General features: G+C 43.2%; 1 protein-coding gene across 1 annotated transcript in view; it reads left to right on the forward strand.

Moving 5' to 3' along the window:
* LOC126419911 (zinc finger FYVE domain-containing protein 21-like) overlaps positions 1 to 17,859 on the forward strand; it is a 61,321-nt gene that overhangs the window by 11,746 nt on the left and 31,716 nt on the right. The window contains exon 4 of the mRNA XM_050087191.1: positions 3,508 to 3,589. Within this exon, the coding sequence (XP_049943148.1) occupies positions 3,508 to 3,589 (82 nt within the window). The remainder of the gene's footprint in view (positions 1 to 3,507; positions 3,590 to 17,859) is intronic.

A 17,859-nucleotide genomic window follows, 5' to 3' on the forward strand; every position in this document is an offset into this window, starting at 1 on the left:
ACCCTCCGCCATGCACCATACGGTGGCTTGCGGAGTATCTGTGTGGGTGTAGAAACATTGTACAATGGGGGCTTACCGAATGAGACAGTGCAGCTGTTAAGACATCATCATCATCATCTTGGACAGTTTCCAGCCACTGGCTGGGTCTGTCGGGAACACAAGCCTCTCCATCGTGTTCTGTCTTTCCACCATTCCCCCTCTTCCACCTTCGTCCAGTTCTCTCCTCTTCTCATCACACATTCCTTCACTCCCTTCACCCATCTATCTCTTGGTCTTCCTCTGGGCCTCTTCCCCTCCAGTTGCAGATCAAACATCCTCTTTGGAATTCTTCCCTCATCCATTCTCTTCATGTGTCCATACCACTGCAGTCTTGATTTTTCTATCCTGTCCTGTACTGGTTCCTCCTTTAGTCTTTCCCTCACATACACATTTCGCAATCTGTCTCGTCTTGTTACACTCAACCTGCTCCTCTGGAACTTCATTTCACTAGCCTGTATTCTACTTTTGTCGCTTTTGTGCATTACCCATGTCTCACTTCCGTATGTCATATGGGGACAAAGTAGGTTCGGTATATAATTCCCTTGGATTTCTGTGGCACTTCCTTGCTCCAAATAAGCCCCCTAATGCATTTGTAGAACTGCTCTGCTTTTCTGCACCTTTCATTTATTTCCATTGCGTTTCCCCCCTTACTTTCAATCATGCTTCCCAGGTACTTGAAGTTCTCTACCACTTGTAGTTTTTCCCCTCCACAAGTTATATCCACAATTGGCCTATTCTTCTTCCTTGTTGTGACAATTATTTCACTTTTCTTTGCAGAGAAATGCATTCCATATTGTGCTGCCGTTGCCTCCCATACATCTAACTGCTCTTGCACCTCCTTCTCGCAATTTCCCCATAACATCAGGTCATCGGCAAAAAGCACTGCTTTCATTTTATGATCTCCAATTGCATCTGATACTTGCTGTAGGATTTCATCCATAACAATAATAAACAATAAAGGCAAAAGTACACTTCCCTGTTGCAGCCCATTTTCCAGCTTGAACCATGCAGTACGTTCCCTCCCCACTTTCACACAACTCTCACTTCCCTCATACATTTTTCTGACTTTTCGTGTTATCTCTTCATCTATCCCTTTTGCGTTCAGCACATCCCAGAGCTTGTCCCTACAGATACTGTCATACGCCTTCTCAATATCTAAAAAGGCCATGATTAAGTCCTTCCCGTACTCATAGTGCCTTTCCTGCAGTTGCCTTACCGCAAATATGAGGTCCGTTGTTGATCTTCCCGGTCTGAAACCGTGCTGCTCCTCTTGTAGTCTACTTTCAATACTGCTTCTTATTCTCTTCTCCAGGATCTTTTCATAGATTTTTCCACAGTGGCATAGCAGGGTGATTCCTCTGTAGTTCTCACATCTCCTTTTATCCCCTTTCTTGAAGATCAGGACTATAATTCCTTTCTTCCAATCCTCAGGAATTCTGTTCTCCTTCCACACCACCCTCAGCACTCTGTATAGCCACTGGGTTCCTACTACTCCTGCTGCTCGTATCATATCCACTGTTACTTCGTCCCAACCTGGTGCCTTGCCCCCTTTCATCCTCTTTATGGCTTCTTCCACTTCATTCCAAGTTAGATCATCAATTTCCCCACTATTATAATCGTCTGCTGCCTTAGGCTCTCCATCGCTGTTAGTTACCCACTTGGCGGCACTCAACAGATCTTCAAAGTACTCCTTCCAAATCTTTTCGAGCTCATGCATTTCCTCCACAACTCTTCCATTATTATCCATGATCCTCAGGCACTCGCTTCTGTCGTTCCTCTTATTTCTTACCATGGTGTAAAGTACTTTTTTGTTCCCTTCACTGTCCTCTTCTAACATTCTTGTCCATTTTTCCATCCACGTCTTCTTCTCCGCCCTTACTATGGTCTGTGCCGCTTTCTTGCTTTCCTTATATTTTACCCTAGCTTCCTCTGTTCGGGTCTGGAATCATTCTCTGAAGGCTTTGTTCTTTCGAAGTACTGCCTCTTTACATATGTTGTTCCACCATGGGGTTTCCTTACTTCTCCTCTTTGTGCTAGTTCTTCTGCACACAGTCTCAGCTGCCTCAACTAGAGCCCTCTTAAAATCTCCCCATTCTTCTTCCACTGTTCTCTGATCTTCCTTTGGCAGCTTCTTCCTGATCAGTGTCTGGTACTGGGTCCTCCGTTCATCCTCTTTCAGCATCCATGTCTTCAACCTTTTCTCCTGTATATCTGTTGCCCTCCTATCTTTTTTCTCTCTCAGGGTGGCTACTAACAGCCGATGGTCACTGTCTAAGGCCTCAGATGGAATGACCTTAACATCTGTGAGGCTGCTCATCATCTGCCTATCCACTAGTACATAGTCTACTACTGAAGTTTGGGACCAGTCTCCACTGTACCAAGTTATTTTGTGGCTACTTCTCTTCTTGTACCAGGAATTTGCGATCGCCAGCCCATTCCTCTTGCAGAATTCCAGCAACAATTTTCCTTCTCTATTTCGGTTCCCCCAGCCCTCTGGTCCCATTATCTCCTCGAACCCTTTACTGTCTGTGCCAACATGTGCATTGAGCTGTTAAGACACTGACCTCATATTAGGGAGGACGGAATTGCTCTGTTTAGCCATCCTGATTTGGGTTTTCTGTGGTTTTCATGAATCCCCAAGGCAAATGCCGGGATAGCTCCTAAATCAAGACCACAGCTGACCATCTGTTCTACCTTCATAAAACATGTTATGTATGCTGTATGTTGTATATTTTGGCCTATTGAATTGCATTGTATTACCTTGACAGATCCTGTATGTCTATTGTGTGATGATCCTTGGATGAATAAAAACAAATAAATAAATTTTTGTGAAAAATGCAGGCAAAAATCAAAACCTGCTACATGTTGCCATTACAGAACTTTCGTCTAAATAAGGCATACCATATAAGGAAACCTCTCTGTAATGACATATTGAATTTAGCTGTCTTCTCAAAGTAAACTTATACACACCCAATTGTAAACATGCAGTATTACAGTAGGCTGCCCTTTAAATGAAGGGAAGAGTGAGTAAAAAATGGTGTCAGGTGACTTATTTGGCTTTTATGTCATGACAAAAAGGCTTTAATTAGTACATTCTTAGATTTAAAGTCTCATTTAATTGCCATTTTTGATGATAATTGTGGTAATATCAAGCATAAAATATTATCCTATGTCAGATTAGTCCTGCAGTGGTGAAAGAAGCATTGGACAAGGCCGTAAGTATATTTGCTATAGCAGTTTTGACTGGAGCAGTACTCAAACCGATGTACATCATTGCACATCATAATATCAGAAGTTTGAGTGAATTTGATATGGCTTTCCAATATTTTTTGTAAAGAACTATATTTATCATTGTAGCAGAGTTTCCTTAATTCTAGAAAACATGTATTTATTGAAAGAATATTAGCTTTTATGATTATTGTACTTAATGTGTAATTGATTTCTGTGATTGTTATTTACTCCTTTTAGGGGCAGCTTTCTTGATTGAAGATCTGGATCAGAATGCCAGTACATCTGGTTATGTAAGGTGCAAGCTATCTCGCGACCACAGGTATGAGTGAACAACTTTAGTTGATAATTTCGGTATTTCTGGTGATTTTTCATAGATTTAATTGTTGCACATCATTAAGCATGTTACAGTGGTTTAAACTATTTTTAATGAAATTTTTTTAATTTACATGAAAATACTACTTTTGCGCGCGCACATGCGCGCCTGTGTGTGTGTGTGTGTGTGTGTGTGTGTGTGTGCGTGTGCGTGTGTGTGTTTTGTTTGGCTTAATTTAATTAGAATGAGATAGTGGCTAGAGTTGTTCCCTGAAAAGGCCATGATTGATTGTGCCACCATCCTTGCCCTATGTAACTAATTATCCATATTTGTTGATCTTATATCAGTGAGATTTTAAGCTGTACACTCTGTCATGGATATACTGTATTTACTTGAATCTAAGCCACACTTTTTTCTGGTTTTTGTAATCCAAAAGACCGCCTGAGGCTTAGAATCGAGTGCAAAGTAAGTGGAAGTTCTGAAAAATGTTGGTAGGTGCCGCCACTACTAACTTCTGCCATCAATATATGTAGCACTACACAAGCATGCTTTGCAGGCACAAAGATAAATACTGGGGCCAAAACTTTTGCGTCAGTAAATAAATTAAAAGAAAAGGTAGAATAATGTAAACATTATGCCATGTATTCTTTCGTATTTGCTGCTATCTCATTTAAATCCTGTCTGCCTAATAAACTATGAAACTAGGGTGAGACAACAGCAAACGTGGAAGAATATACATAGGTCATGTTTATATTCGTATTATTCTTATGGTGAATAGTGATACAGTCAGAAATGATACACGGCAACTGACTAGATTTTTAAATCTAAGATGACTCTTTTATGTGCAGAATGTAATGTACTAAAGAGGCATCTGCAAAGATTTTCAAACGGAGAAAATTTTTTGCTAAACTCTTGTTCAGAACATCTTCTATCATACACAGTCTATTATTTGATTCTTGTTGATCATTATCAAAGAAAGCAGCAGTGTAAGTAACAACAAATAGCAGTCTCTTGCCATTGTTTCGCTTGTGAGACAGTTCCTCTCTTTCTTTATTGTAAGTGGCGGTAGCGCACACAAAAGCAAGCCATGCCATGAGTGGTGACAGGTTGTAAACACTCATTATCAGAAAGCGACAAACGATGCATGACACAGTACAATAATGCATTTCCAGTTTAGAGTGACGTAAACACCTCTAACAAAGAGAATGGCACTTATCAGATCAAATCAAAATAAGCAATCGATTCAAACCAGATGAAGCACGTGAAAAAGGAAAGGTACCTGTATAAATACGGACAGAACACCTGACACACAGCAATGGCTACTTGGTAAAGCTTAACTGTTAAGCTTAAGACTCGAACCAAACTACTGTAACTGGATCTTCATCCATTCGACCTAAATTGTGTCTCATGTTACGATGGACCAACCTTGTTTCGATTTGGAGGTGCAGTCTAAAACTTTTCTCTCCCTTTGAATTTCAAGTCTCAAATTTCAGGTGCGATTTAGATTCGGGAACATTGTTTATCCTTGATTTCGAGTCTCATTTTTCGTATGCGGCTTAGATTCGAGTAAATACAGTAGTTTCCATAAAGAACATGGTTTATACACATTTCCTAGCCTTGCATTGTGGTGAGAACTTTTGGTCTACACAGGTCTTAAAAAAGAAAAGAAAAAAAAGATTGCAGTTACTGTTGATACGAAACAAACCAGTTCCTGCAACCACAAACTTTTCAGACTGAAGAATATTGGTTAGAATAAAAAGTCTGAATTTATCACTCTCTCTAAACTGTCTGACCACGTTCTCTCTCAACAGTCTGACCAACATTCCAAACATCCTGTCCAAACATAAGTGATACGTCCTTAAAAGTTTTGTTGTCATGTCGGGACTAGTTTCCTTTACTTCAGTGTGGTATCTTGTGATCCAAACTCGTCAAAGGTTAAGGCAGATCTAATAGGATTAATAGAATGTTTCTTATTCTAATGATGAAAATGTCTCTTCAAGAGAATTGATTTCTTCATTGCAAATCATTAGACCCCAAAAATTTTCCCTCCATGGCAAAGTCATGGAAGGAAAGTGAAATGAAGTGAACAGGAGTTCCTGCTTTGCACCTGGGCTGATGGAGTGTCCTTTCTCCTTACTAAGGCCATTGTCTTCGTAGAGAATATATTTAAGTTAGGTGTACACATTAGAGTTTTTTTCATTCTGAGAGCCCTTGCTCATGTTGTTGTTGTTGTTGTTGTTGTTGTTGTCTAAACACCACTGAGAATCAGTTCACCGACAATGTCTGAGTGTGGGGAAACATCTCATATAGTCATGATTCGCGAGTTTAGACCTCTTGTGTAGACTGCAACCTCCATCTCTCGAGAACTGCTTGCCATAGCTCTCGGACAATAAAAGCTACTTGGGCATGTTAGGAGAGCTGAGAGTACTTTGAGATTGCTGCGCAGCTATATTGCGTCCCAGACTTGTGCCATATTCCACAGTTTGTACAGTACCACATCTTGATAATATAATTTGCCATACTCATGCACACATAATAGAAGTACCCACAAAACTGCATGATTTGAACTGCTTGAGCAGTTGGCTAATTTTGAAACTACTAGACTTAATGCTGTGTTGCAAATAACATGCAAAAGCATCATAGACATATAATATAGAATTAATAAACAAAAATAAAAAAAATTCTTGCTGAAGAGACTCAATATCATGTTAATATGATACTATGAATGGCAGACTAGCGCGCTACTCACTGTGCCAGTTTAACACTGCAACAAGTCCTTGTGTAAAAGTGTGCAAGCATTGCTGTCATAATGGATACACACCGTGAGTGAATATCGGTGATGTGGCGTAAAAGTAGTAATTAAGAAAGCTGCCATGAAGTGTACTCGGGACGAAGTTGTGTATTTAATTAGTGTGTAGGAGGGAAGGCCAGCATTATGGGATGTACAGTTACTGGACGACAGACAGTGGGCTAAGAAGCAAAGTTTGTTGACAGTAGTGGCTACAGTTTTTAATACCCCCACAGAAGATATTTACCAGAATATTCACAATTCAAGGAACCAGGCAAATCAGTTTTATTACATATTTAATTAACATACAGAAACAGATGAAGTTGTATTTGGAAGTAATAGTTTTGGAAGTTGGAAAATTGCCCTTTAACTTCAAATAATATAGCTGTATCAGTAATTTTGTAGATGTGATATTTATTTATTTATTTTACTAAGTTTTGAAGCTCCTCTTCTCGTTCTTCCACGTTTGCGATTTAAAAACTGAGCTATTTCGGAAATCAGCCTTATGCAAACACAACTAGTTTATTTTTATATTTCCCCAGACAAGTCTGGACACCAATGTGTCATCTTCTGTGGGTTAACTTTTATTTTTTGTAAAGTACAATATCACATTTGTAATAATTTAACTATTGTAGGCCTAAGAAATACAATATTTGCAATTTACGTCATTTTGTTTGGACATTCACCTTAAAATTACATTGTTGATTAAACTATTGCTTTTAGGGCTCGTTTTCGTCGTTTTTTGACACCATGTCATCTGCAAACTAGCTAGTCTGTTGTGGTGGGGCCGCCATGTACCCTGTTGGTTGTAGTCTCCTGACCACACAGGGATCGCTCTGCTGATGCCTGTGCCGTTAACTCCCCACGTATGCCAAGGGGTAGATGCCCATCCCCATGGGGCATCGGGACTCCCAGCAATGGCCATCTTGCCAGGTGGCCTTAGCAGTAGCTGGGTGGCGCCCGTGGGCGGGCCCCTGCTCAGAGTGGGTGGCATCAGGGCAGATGACATGCGATGAAGCATAGTCCATCATCTCTTGCTGGTGGTCGAACACCAGCAGACTCTGAGCGTTCACGAGCTCAATTCAGCGCACAGAAGTATGACCCCAAATAGTTACCATCCCTGGCCCAACCATGGGAGGAACCTCAGGCTAAGGACGGCCGCAGATCTTATTCGCCCTTTGTATGTTCGAGAGCTGATGGGGAATCTTTCATGATGATGAAGCCTCAGTATTTTGTTGAGCATTTAGAGGACAAGTTTGGGGAGGTGGAGGGCTTGTCCAAAATGAGATCTGGGTCAGTCTTGATCAAAACAGCATCGTCTGCCCAGTCACGGGCATTACTCGCTTGTGACAAGCTGGGGGATGTTTCTGTAACCATCACGCCCCATAAGAGCTTAAATATGGTCCAGGGAATCATATTTTATAGGGACCTTCTTTTGCCAGCTGACAATGAGCTGCACGCCAATTTAGAGTGGCGAGGTGTACATTTCGTTTGGCGTGTCCACCGGGGTCTGAGAGATAATCAGGTTGCCACCAGTGCCTTCATCTAGGCCTTCGAGGGTGATACATTGCCCTAGAAGGTCAAGGTGGTGATCTACCGCTGTCATGTAAAGCCCTATGTCCCTCGCCCTATGCAATAAGCTACTACAAACAGTATAGTGAACGCATTATTGTGGCCAAGATAGATACGAAGCCCACACCTACCACAGTAGTACAAGTTTATATGCCTACTAGCTCTGCAGATGACGAAGAAATTGAAGAAATGTATGATGAAATAAAAGAAATTTTTCAGATAGTGAAGGGAGATGAAAATTTAATAGTCATGGGCGACTGGAATTCATCAGTAGGAAAAGGGAGAGAAGGAAACATAGTAGGTGAATATGGATTGGGGGTAGAAACGAAGGAGGAAGGCGCCTGGTGGAATTATGCACAGAGCACAACCTAATCATAGCTAACACTTGGTTCAGGAATCATAAAAGAAGATTGTATACATGGAAGAAGCCTGGAGATACTGATAGGTTTCAGATAGATTATATAATGGTAAGGCAGAGATTTAGGAACCAGGTTTTAAATTGTAAGACATTTCCAGGGGCAGATATGGACTCTGACCACAATCTATTGGTTATGAACTGTAGATTAAAACTGAAGAAACTGCAAAAAGGTGGGAATTTAAGGAGATGGGACCTGGATAAACTGACTAAACCAGAGGTTGTAGAGAGTTTCAGGGAGAGCATAAGGGAACAACTGACAGGAATTCAGGAAAGCAATACAGTAGAAGAAGAATGGGTAGCTTTGAGGGATGAAATACTGAAGGCAGCAGAGGGTCAAGTAGGTGAAAAGACAAGGGCTAGTAGAAATCCTTGGGTAACAGAAGAGATATTGAATTTAATTGATGAAAGGAGAAAATACAAAAATGCAGCAAGTGAAGCAGGCAAAAAGGAATACAAACGTCTCAAAAATTAGATCGACAGGAAGTGCAAAATGGCTAAGCAGGGATGGCTAGAGGACAAATGTAAGCATGTAGAGGCTTATCTCACTAGGGGTAAGATAGATACTGCCCACAGGAAAATTAAAGAGGCCTTTGGAGAAAAGAGAACCACTTGTATGAATATCAAGAGCTCAGATGGAAACCCAGTTCCAAACAAAGAAGGGAAAGCAGAAAGGTGGAAGGAGTATATAGAGGGTCTATACAAGGGCGATGTACTTGAGGACAATATTATGGAAATGGATGAGGATGTAGATGAAGATGAAATGGGAGATAAGATACTGCATGAAGAGTTTGACAGAGCACTGAAAGACCTGAGTCGCAACAAAGCTCCGGGAGTAGACAACATTCCATTAGAACTACTGACAGCCTTGGGAGAGCCAGTCCTGACAAAACTCTACCATCTGGTGAGCAAGATGTATGAGACAGGCGAAATACCCTCAGACTTCAAGAAGAATATAATAATTCCAATCCCAAAGAAATCAGGTGTTGACAATTGTGAAAATTACTGAACTATCAGTTTAATAAGTCACGGCTGCAAAATACTAACACGAATTCTATACAGATGAATGGAAAAACTGGTAGAAGCCGACCTTGGGGAAGATCAGTTTGGATTCCGTAGAAATATCGGAACACGTGAGGCAATACTGACCTTATGACTTATCTTAGAAGCTAGATTAAGGAAAGGCAAACCTACGTTCCTAGCATTTGTAGACTTAGAGAAAGCTTTTGACAATGTTGACTGGAATACTCTCTTTCAAATTCTGAAGTTGGCAGGGGTAAAATACAGCTATTTACAATTTGTACAGAAACCAGATGGCAGTTATGAGTCGAGGGACATGAAAGGGAAGCAGTGGTTGGGAAGGGAGTGAGACAGGGTTGTAGCCTCTCCCCAATGTTATTCGATCTCTATATTGAGCAAGCAGTCAAGGAAACAAAAGAAAAATTCGGAGTAGGTATTAAAATCCATGGAGAAGAAATAAAAACTTTGAGGTTTGCCAATGACGTTGTAATTCTGTCACACAGCAAAGGACCTGGAAGAGCAATTAAACGGAATGGATAGTGTCTTGAAAGGAGGATATAAGATGAACATCAACAAAAGCAAAACAAGGATAATGGAATGTAGTCGAATTAAGTCGGGTGATGCTGAGGGATTAGATTAGGAAATGAGACAATTAAAGTATTAAAGGAATTTTGCTATTTGGGGAGCAAAATAATTGATGATGCTCGAAGTAGAGAGGATGTAAAATGTAGACTGGCAATGGCAAGGAAAGCATTTCTGAAGAAGAGAAATTTGTTAACATCGAGTATAGGTTTAAGTGTCAGGAAGTCGTTTCTGAAAGTATTTGTATGGAGTGTAGCCATGTATAGCAGTGAAACGTGGACGATAAATAGTTTGGACCAGAAGAGAATAGAAGCTTTCGAAATGTGGTGCTACAGAAGAATGCTGAAGATTAGATGGGTAGATCATATAACTAATGAGGAGGTATTGAATGGAATTGGGGAGGAGTTTGTGGCACAACTTGACTAGAAGAAGGGATCGGTTGGTAGAACGTGTTCTGAGGCATCAAGGGATCACCGGTATAGTATTGGAGGGCAGCATGGAGGGTAAAAATCGTAGAGGGAGACCAAGAGATGAATACACTAAGCAGATTCAGAAGGATGTAGGTTGCAGTAGGTACTGGGAGATGAAGAAGCTTGCACAGGGTAGAGTAGCATGGAGAGCTGCATCAAACCAGTCTCTGGACTGAAGACCACAACAACAACAACAACAACATGCAGTGCTTTAAGTGCTGGAAGTTCGGCCATATGTCTTCCTGCTGTACTTCCATGACATGTCTATTTTGCGGACACCCATCACATCCCAATACTCCACGTGCCCCATCTCCCATCTGTGTCAGCTGCAGAGAGCACCATTCGCCTTGCTTGCCAAGCTGCAGGATTCTCTAGAAAGAAAGAAAAATTATGGAGTACAAGACCCTGGACTGACTGTCCTACACTGAGGCTAAGAGAAAATTTGAACGCCTGCATCCTGTGCGTAGACATTGTCTTACACCTCTGCTACAACAGTTTTGGGCACTATCAGCTCTGCAGACCCCAGTCACCTCTCAGAGCCGGAAGACTACACCCGCCGCCTTGATGGTGGGGGTGCACTTCGCTCCCTGTTGCTCCTGCACCACCTACTTTGGAACACCCCCCCCCCCCCCCCCCCCCCCCAACCATCGGGGACGTCCGTCCTCACTTCTAAGCTGGAGGAGCGCAAGTCTTCTTCTGCTACGAAGGGGTCCCTTGGGTCACTCCCTTCCGAGGTTTCTGCTAGTTGGGAAGATGACGCCTGCCAGTGGCTGAAGAGCCCAAAATCAGCTGGTTGTAGGGCTTGTCCTCAGTCCCAGAAACTGATCCAGTGAAGTCCTGCCAGCCAGGGAAACCCAAGGAGCTATGAGAGGAATCCAAAAAGAAGACCCCCCTAAGACCAAGGAAATTGCGGTGGCACCCACACCACTGCTACCTATGAGCACTGCATCTGAGGATGGGGTGGAGATTTTGGTGTCCGCTGAGGACCTAGATCTCACCAGACCCTTAGACACAATGGATATGGACAGCTCAGGCAATAAGTCGGTGGCAGCAGGTGACTCTGAGGTTAAACTACCTCATTGAATGTTCCATGCCGTTCCAGTCTCACGATGACGTCATCCTCCAGTGGAATTGTGGCGGTTTTTTCCACCCCCCCTGGCTGAGCTATGGCAACTGTTAAGCTTTACACCTGCTATCTTCATTGCCCTCCAGGAGACTTGGTTCCTGGCAATGTGGACCCCTGCCCTAGGGATATTACAGGAACCATAGTGACTATAATCGAGTGTCAGGTGGAGTTTGCGTTTATGTCGTAAACTCAGTCTGTAGCGAACTTGTGCTCCTTCAAACCCCTCTTGAAGCTGTGGCTGTCACAATAAGGACGACACAGGAAATAATTGTCTGCAGTGTATATCTTCCTCCAGATGGTGCAGTACCCCTGAATGCATTAGCTGCACTGATTGATCAACTCCCTAAACCTTTCCTACTTCTGGGAGATTTTAACGCCCATAACCCCTTGTGGGGTGGCACAGTGTTTACTGGCCGAGGCAGAGATCTGAAAACTTTACTTTCTCAGTTTGACCTCTGCCTCTTAAAAACTAGGGCAGCCACACATTTCAGTGTGGCTCATGGTAGTTACTCAGCCACTGATTTATCAATTTGCAGCTTGGTAGTTACTGATTCACTGATTTATCAATTTGCAGCCCAGGACTTCTCCCATCTATCCACTGGAGAGCACATGATGACCTATGTGGCAGTGACCACATCCCCATCTGCCTGTCACTGCCCCAGTGTCAGGCCCATGGACACCTGCCCAGATGGGCTTTAAACAAGGCAGACTGGGAAGCTTTCACCTCTGCTGTCACTGTTGAATCTCCCCCACACGGTAACATCGATGTGATGCGGCAGAAAATGTGAACCTTCGCTCTTTAGGGTGTCCGAGGCATAAGGCAGTTCCTTGGTGGTCGCTGGAAGTTGCTGAAGGAATTAAGGAGTGTCAGCGAGCTCGACAGCGGCATAAACAGCAACCTTTTCTGTAGCACCTCATAGCCTTTAAACGGCTCCGTGCCCATGTTCGCCAGCTTATCAAATGACGGAAGCAGGAGTGTTGGGAGAGATATGTCTTGACCATTGGGTGCCATACGTCACCTTCTCAAGTCCTGGCAAAGATCAAATGTCTTTTTGGGTACCAGATCCCAACAGACATTCCAGGTGTTACCATAAATGGCGTGTTATGTACCGACACAAACCCGATTGATGAGCACTTTGCTCAAGCCTCTGTGTTGGAGAATTACCCCACCCCCCAGCCTTTCGTACTCTCAAATGGCGGTTGGAAGGGAACGTACTCTCATTCCCTACACACCACAGTGAATCCTATAACATCCCATTTACAGAGTGGGAGCTCCTCAGTGCCCTTGCACATTGCCCTGACACAGCTCCTGGGCCTGACTTGATCCACAGCCAATTAAACATCTCTCATCTGACTAACAAAACGACATCCCCTCGTCATCTTTAACCAGATCTGGTGCGATGGCGTCTTCTCATCGCTATGGCAGGAGAGCACCATCTTTCTGGTGCTCAAACCCAGTAAAAACCAGCTTGATGTGGATACTATTGGCCCATCAGCATCAGCAACGTTCTTCGTAAGCTCCTGGAACATATGGTATGTCAGCAGTTGTGTTGGGTCCTGGAGTCACGTGGCCTTCTGGCTCCATGTCAGGGTGGCTTCCGCCAGGGTCGCTCTACCACTGAGTCTGCCATCCGAACAGCCTTTTAAAGACGGCAACACATGGTTGCTGTTGTTTTTGACTTACATAAGGCATACAACACGACCTGGTGACATCATATCCTTGCCACGTTGTATGAGTGCGGTCTCCAGGGCCTGGTCCTTATTTTTAACCAAAACTTCCTGTTGCTCCATACTTTCTGTGTCCAAGTTGGTGCCTACCATCACTCCATCCATATCCAGGAGAATGGAGTCCCGCAGGGCTCTGTATTGAGTGTGTGTCTATTTTTAGTGGCCATTAACAGTCTAGCAGCAGCTGTTGGGCCCTCTGTCTCACCTTCTCTGTATGCAGAAGACTTCTGCATTTTGTACTGCTCCACCCGTACTGGTGTTGCTGAGCATCGCCTACAGGGAGCCATCCACAAGGCACAGTCATGGGCTCTAGCTGACGGCTTCCAGTTTTTAGCCGCAAAGTCATGTGTCATGCACTTCTGTTGGCGTCATACTGTTCATCTGGACCCAGAACTATACCTCCATGATGATCCACTCATTGTAGTAGAGACATATCGATTCTTAGGACTGGTTTTCAAACCTCAATTGATTTGGTTTCCTCATCTTCCTCAGCTTAAACAGAAGTGCTGGCAGCACCTCAATGTCATCCATTGCCTGAGCAACACCAATTGGGGTGCAGATTGCTCTAAGCTGCTGCAGCTCTACAGAGCCCTTGTCCAATCCAGAATTGACTATGGGAGTGTGGTTTATGGTTCGGCAGCACCCTCAGCATTGCCTTCACTCGACCCTGTGCACCACAGCGGGGTTCAACTAGCGACAGGAACTTTTAGGACAAGCCCGGTGACCAGCGCACTGGTGGAGGCTGGAGTCCCTCCATTGCCGATCAGATGTGCACAACTGCTCACCAGTTATGCAACACACATTCATAGTTCTCTTGAGCATCCGAATTACCATCTCCTTTTCCGCCCGCGGCAGTCCCTCTCCTGCATTGGCGGCCCTGGTTGGGCCTGACGATTGCGGTTTGAGTGCGGCCCCTTCTCTCCAAACTGGAGTCTTTCCCTTTACCACCTCTACTTGAGGTCTGTTCACATATGCCTCCATGGTGTATGCCTCGGCCGCAGCTTCGTCTGGACCTTTCACGTGGCCCTAATGACTCCGTTAACCCTGCAACTCTCTGCTGTCACTTCCTCTCAATTCTTAATGTGTCCCGGGGCTCTGAAGTGGTTTACACCAATGGCTCGATGGCTGATAGTCGCGTTGGCTTTGCCTATGTTCATGGTGGCCATATTGAACAGCATTCCTTACCCAATGGCTGCAGAGCTGGTGGCCATTTCATGTGCATTTCAGTATCTCCATTCATGCCCTGGGGTCTATTTTCTTTTATGTACTGACTGTAAATGAGTATGTGATTTGATGTTGGGGAGAGAAACTTCTGACATGAATGTTAATGTATAAAATGGCAGGGAAGGGGGAAGGAGGTTGTTAAATATGCCTCGTAGTGGCAGTGTGCAGGAGGTTGAGCGGTCAGGATTTGATAGTGGGCATCCAGGGCTACCGTTAAATGACAAAAAAGTGAATTAAGTACAATAAAGAGGATGTATTTCGATATATGGAGTACAATAGGCGCACCTAGTGTCGGAAGTTAGCAGGTTTAGGCCAGTCTATGAGATCGAACAATTAAATGAAATGGGTAATGGAAGGGAAAGCGGTTCATGTTAACTTACGTTGGTGGCTGGTCATGAAAGCAGATCCAGAGGCCTTTTAAAAATATGTCTGTTCTGCTCAAGGTCTGAATTACAAGAGAGAGAAGCAACTGTGTTCTGCACCGCAGACCACTCGAGCATCCACACATGTGATTGGCATCCCGTGCACGCTACTGGCTAAAACCAATGGCGTGAATCCGCTAGCAGTTTCAGCAGAGGGCTCAAGGCATCTCTTGTCAGCAGCTTTAACTGGACAGAACTGCCTTGGTTTTTGAAAGACAGACAACTTGTGTCACGTAGGCACAGCGTAAGTTGCTCTGGGAGTAAACTTGTAAAGATTTGACTGGGCCTTTGAACTACATTTTTTAAACCATTTCCCTAAAATATTCCTTGACTGGCTACCACCATGCACATGACTCCTTGAGCAGCCTGAAAACTATCGACGAGTGCTACCATAATCATCTTTGGTAGTGTCCATCCAGGAGTCCATCTATGCCCTGGAACGGTCGAGTCATTCAGTGGTGTTCGTCTGGACCCCTGGTCATGTCGAAATCCCAGGAAATGAACTTGCTGACAGGCTGGCCAAACAGGCTACACAGAAACCACTTCTGGTGATGAGCATCCCCACAACTGACCTGCGTTCGTTATTACGCCGCAAGGTTTTTCAGCTTTTGAAGAAGGAATGGAAAAATCTCATTACACACAACAAACTGCAAGCCATTAGGGGACCATGAATGTGTGGAAATCCTCGATGAGGGCCTCTCACAGGGACTCCGTGGTTCTCTGCTGGCTCCACATTGGCCATACCTGGGCAACCCACGGCTACCTCCTGCGGCGTGAAGACCCAACTCAGTGTCGGTGTGGCGACCGGTTGACAGTGGCCCATATTCTTCTGCTCTGTCCTTCTTTGGCTGCCCTGCGGCTTCATCTTTGGTTGCCGAACTCGTTATCATTGATTTTAGCAGACAACGCCTCATCGGCTGATTTGGTTTTACGTTTCATCCATGAAGATGGGTTTTATCATTCGATCTGAGTTTTAGTGCATGTCCTTTGTCCCTCTGTGTCCTCCACTCCAGTGCTTTTAGGATGTAGGTTTTAATGGGTTGCTGGGTGGTTGGCTTTTTGTTTTTGTGGTCGGCCAGCCACTGTAATCTGCTTCCTTGTTTTACTCTCTTCTGTTTCTTGCATCTCTGTTGTTTTCTTGTCCTCTTTTTTCGTGTTCATTGCCTTTTCTTTGTTTTTGTGGTCTTTCCTTTCTTTCCGTTTTATGTTATATGTCTCGTCTGTTTTATTCTCACACTCGTGGCATTGTTTTATTAGGAACGAGAGGCCGATGACCTCATAGTTTGGACCCTTTCCCCTCTTTTAAACCAACCAATCAACCATCTGAAGGAAGCAGGGGTAAAATACAGGAAGCGAAAGGCTATTTACAGTTTGTACTGAAACCAGACGGCAGTTAAGAGTTGAGGGGCAATGAAAGAAAGCAGTGGTTGAATAGGTAGTGATACGGAGTTGCAGCCTATCCCCGATATTCAGTCTGTGTATTGAGCAAGCAGTAAAGGAAACAAAAGAAAAATTTGGAGCAGGAGTTAAAATCCATGGAGAAGAAATAAAAACTTTGAAGTTGGCTGATGACATTGTAATTCTGTTAGACAGCAGCTGCCTTGGTAGAGCAGCTGAACAGGATAGACTGTGTCTTGATAGGAGAATATAAGATGAATGTCTGCAAAAGCAGAACAAGTATGATGGAACATAGTCGAATTAAATCAGCTTATGCTGGGGGAATTAGATTAAGGAATGAGTCTCTTAAAGTAGCAGATTCTATTTTGCTATTTGGGCAGTAAAATAACTGACGATAGATAAAGTAGAGGGGATATAAAATGTAGATGGGCAATGGCAAGAAAAGCATTTCTGAAGAAGAGAAATTTAACATAAAATATTGATTAAGTGTTAGGAAGTCCTTTCTGAAAGTATTTATTTGAAGGATAGCAATGTATCGAAGTGAAGCATGATCAATAAACAGTTTAGACAAAAAGAGAATAGAAGCTTTTGAAGTGTGATGCTACAGAATATTAGACAGATAGATCTCATAACAAATGAGGCAGTATGAAATAGAATTGGGAAGAAAAGAAAATTATGGCACAACCCGAATGAAAGAAGGGGTTGATCGATAGGTCACATTCTTAGACATCAAGGGATCATGAGTTTAGTACTGTAGGGAAGTGTGAGGGAGGGGGGGGGGGGGGGGAGGTAAAAATTGTAGAGTGAGACCAAGAGATGAATACAGTAAGCAGATTCAGATGGATGTAAATTGCAGTTGTTATTCAGAGATGAGCGTTGCACAGGATAGAGTAGCACAGAGAGCTGCATCAGATCAGTCTTTGGACAGAAGACAACAACAACAACAAGAATTAAGCAAAGAAACAGAACATAGAATTATGGGAGAATGTGGGCTTGGTAGCAGAAATGAGGGAATACAAAGACTAATTGAATTCTCCTTTAATCTTTATACACTGATAGTGTATATACTGTTCAAAAATCACATGAGGAGGTATACTTGAAAAAAGCCTGGATACACGAGAAGATAGCTGGATTACATCACAGTGAGAGATTCTGAAGTCTGACATTGGACTGTAATGCGTACACATGCCGAGACACACATTCAAATCATAATTTGGTAATAATGAAGAGCAGACTGAAGTTTAAGAGAACTGTGTTTAAGAATCAGTGTGAGGGATGATGCATGTTTGAAGTTCTCTGAGGCTGCAAGTACTGCGGCAATGAATACCTCAGTAACCAATTCAGTTGAAGAGGACACGTCAAATAAGGAGGATGATGGAAGTTGGACAGACAAACAAAGGTGCAAGGAAGGTAACTCCAAAGAACACTTGGGTAACAGAAGAAATGTGTGAATTGATCAACAAATAAATAAAGTAAGTAAAACAGTGCTCTTGAAGAGACTGAAATACAGTAATTTTACTTAGGAATGAAA

The sequence above is a fragment of the Schistocerca serialis genome, chromosome 9 (genome assembly GCF_023864345.2).
Source record: "Schistocerca serialis cubense isolate TAMUIC-IGC-003099 chromosome 9, iqSchSeri2.2, whole genome shotgun sequence".
In the NCBI taxonomy this organism is placed as follows: Eukaryota; Metazoa; Arthropoda; class Insecta; order Orthoptera; family Acrididae; genus Schistocerca; species Schistocerca serialis.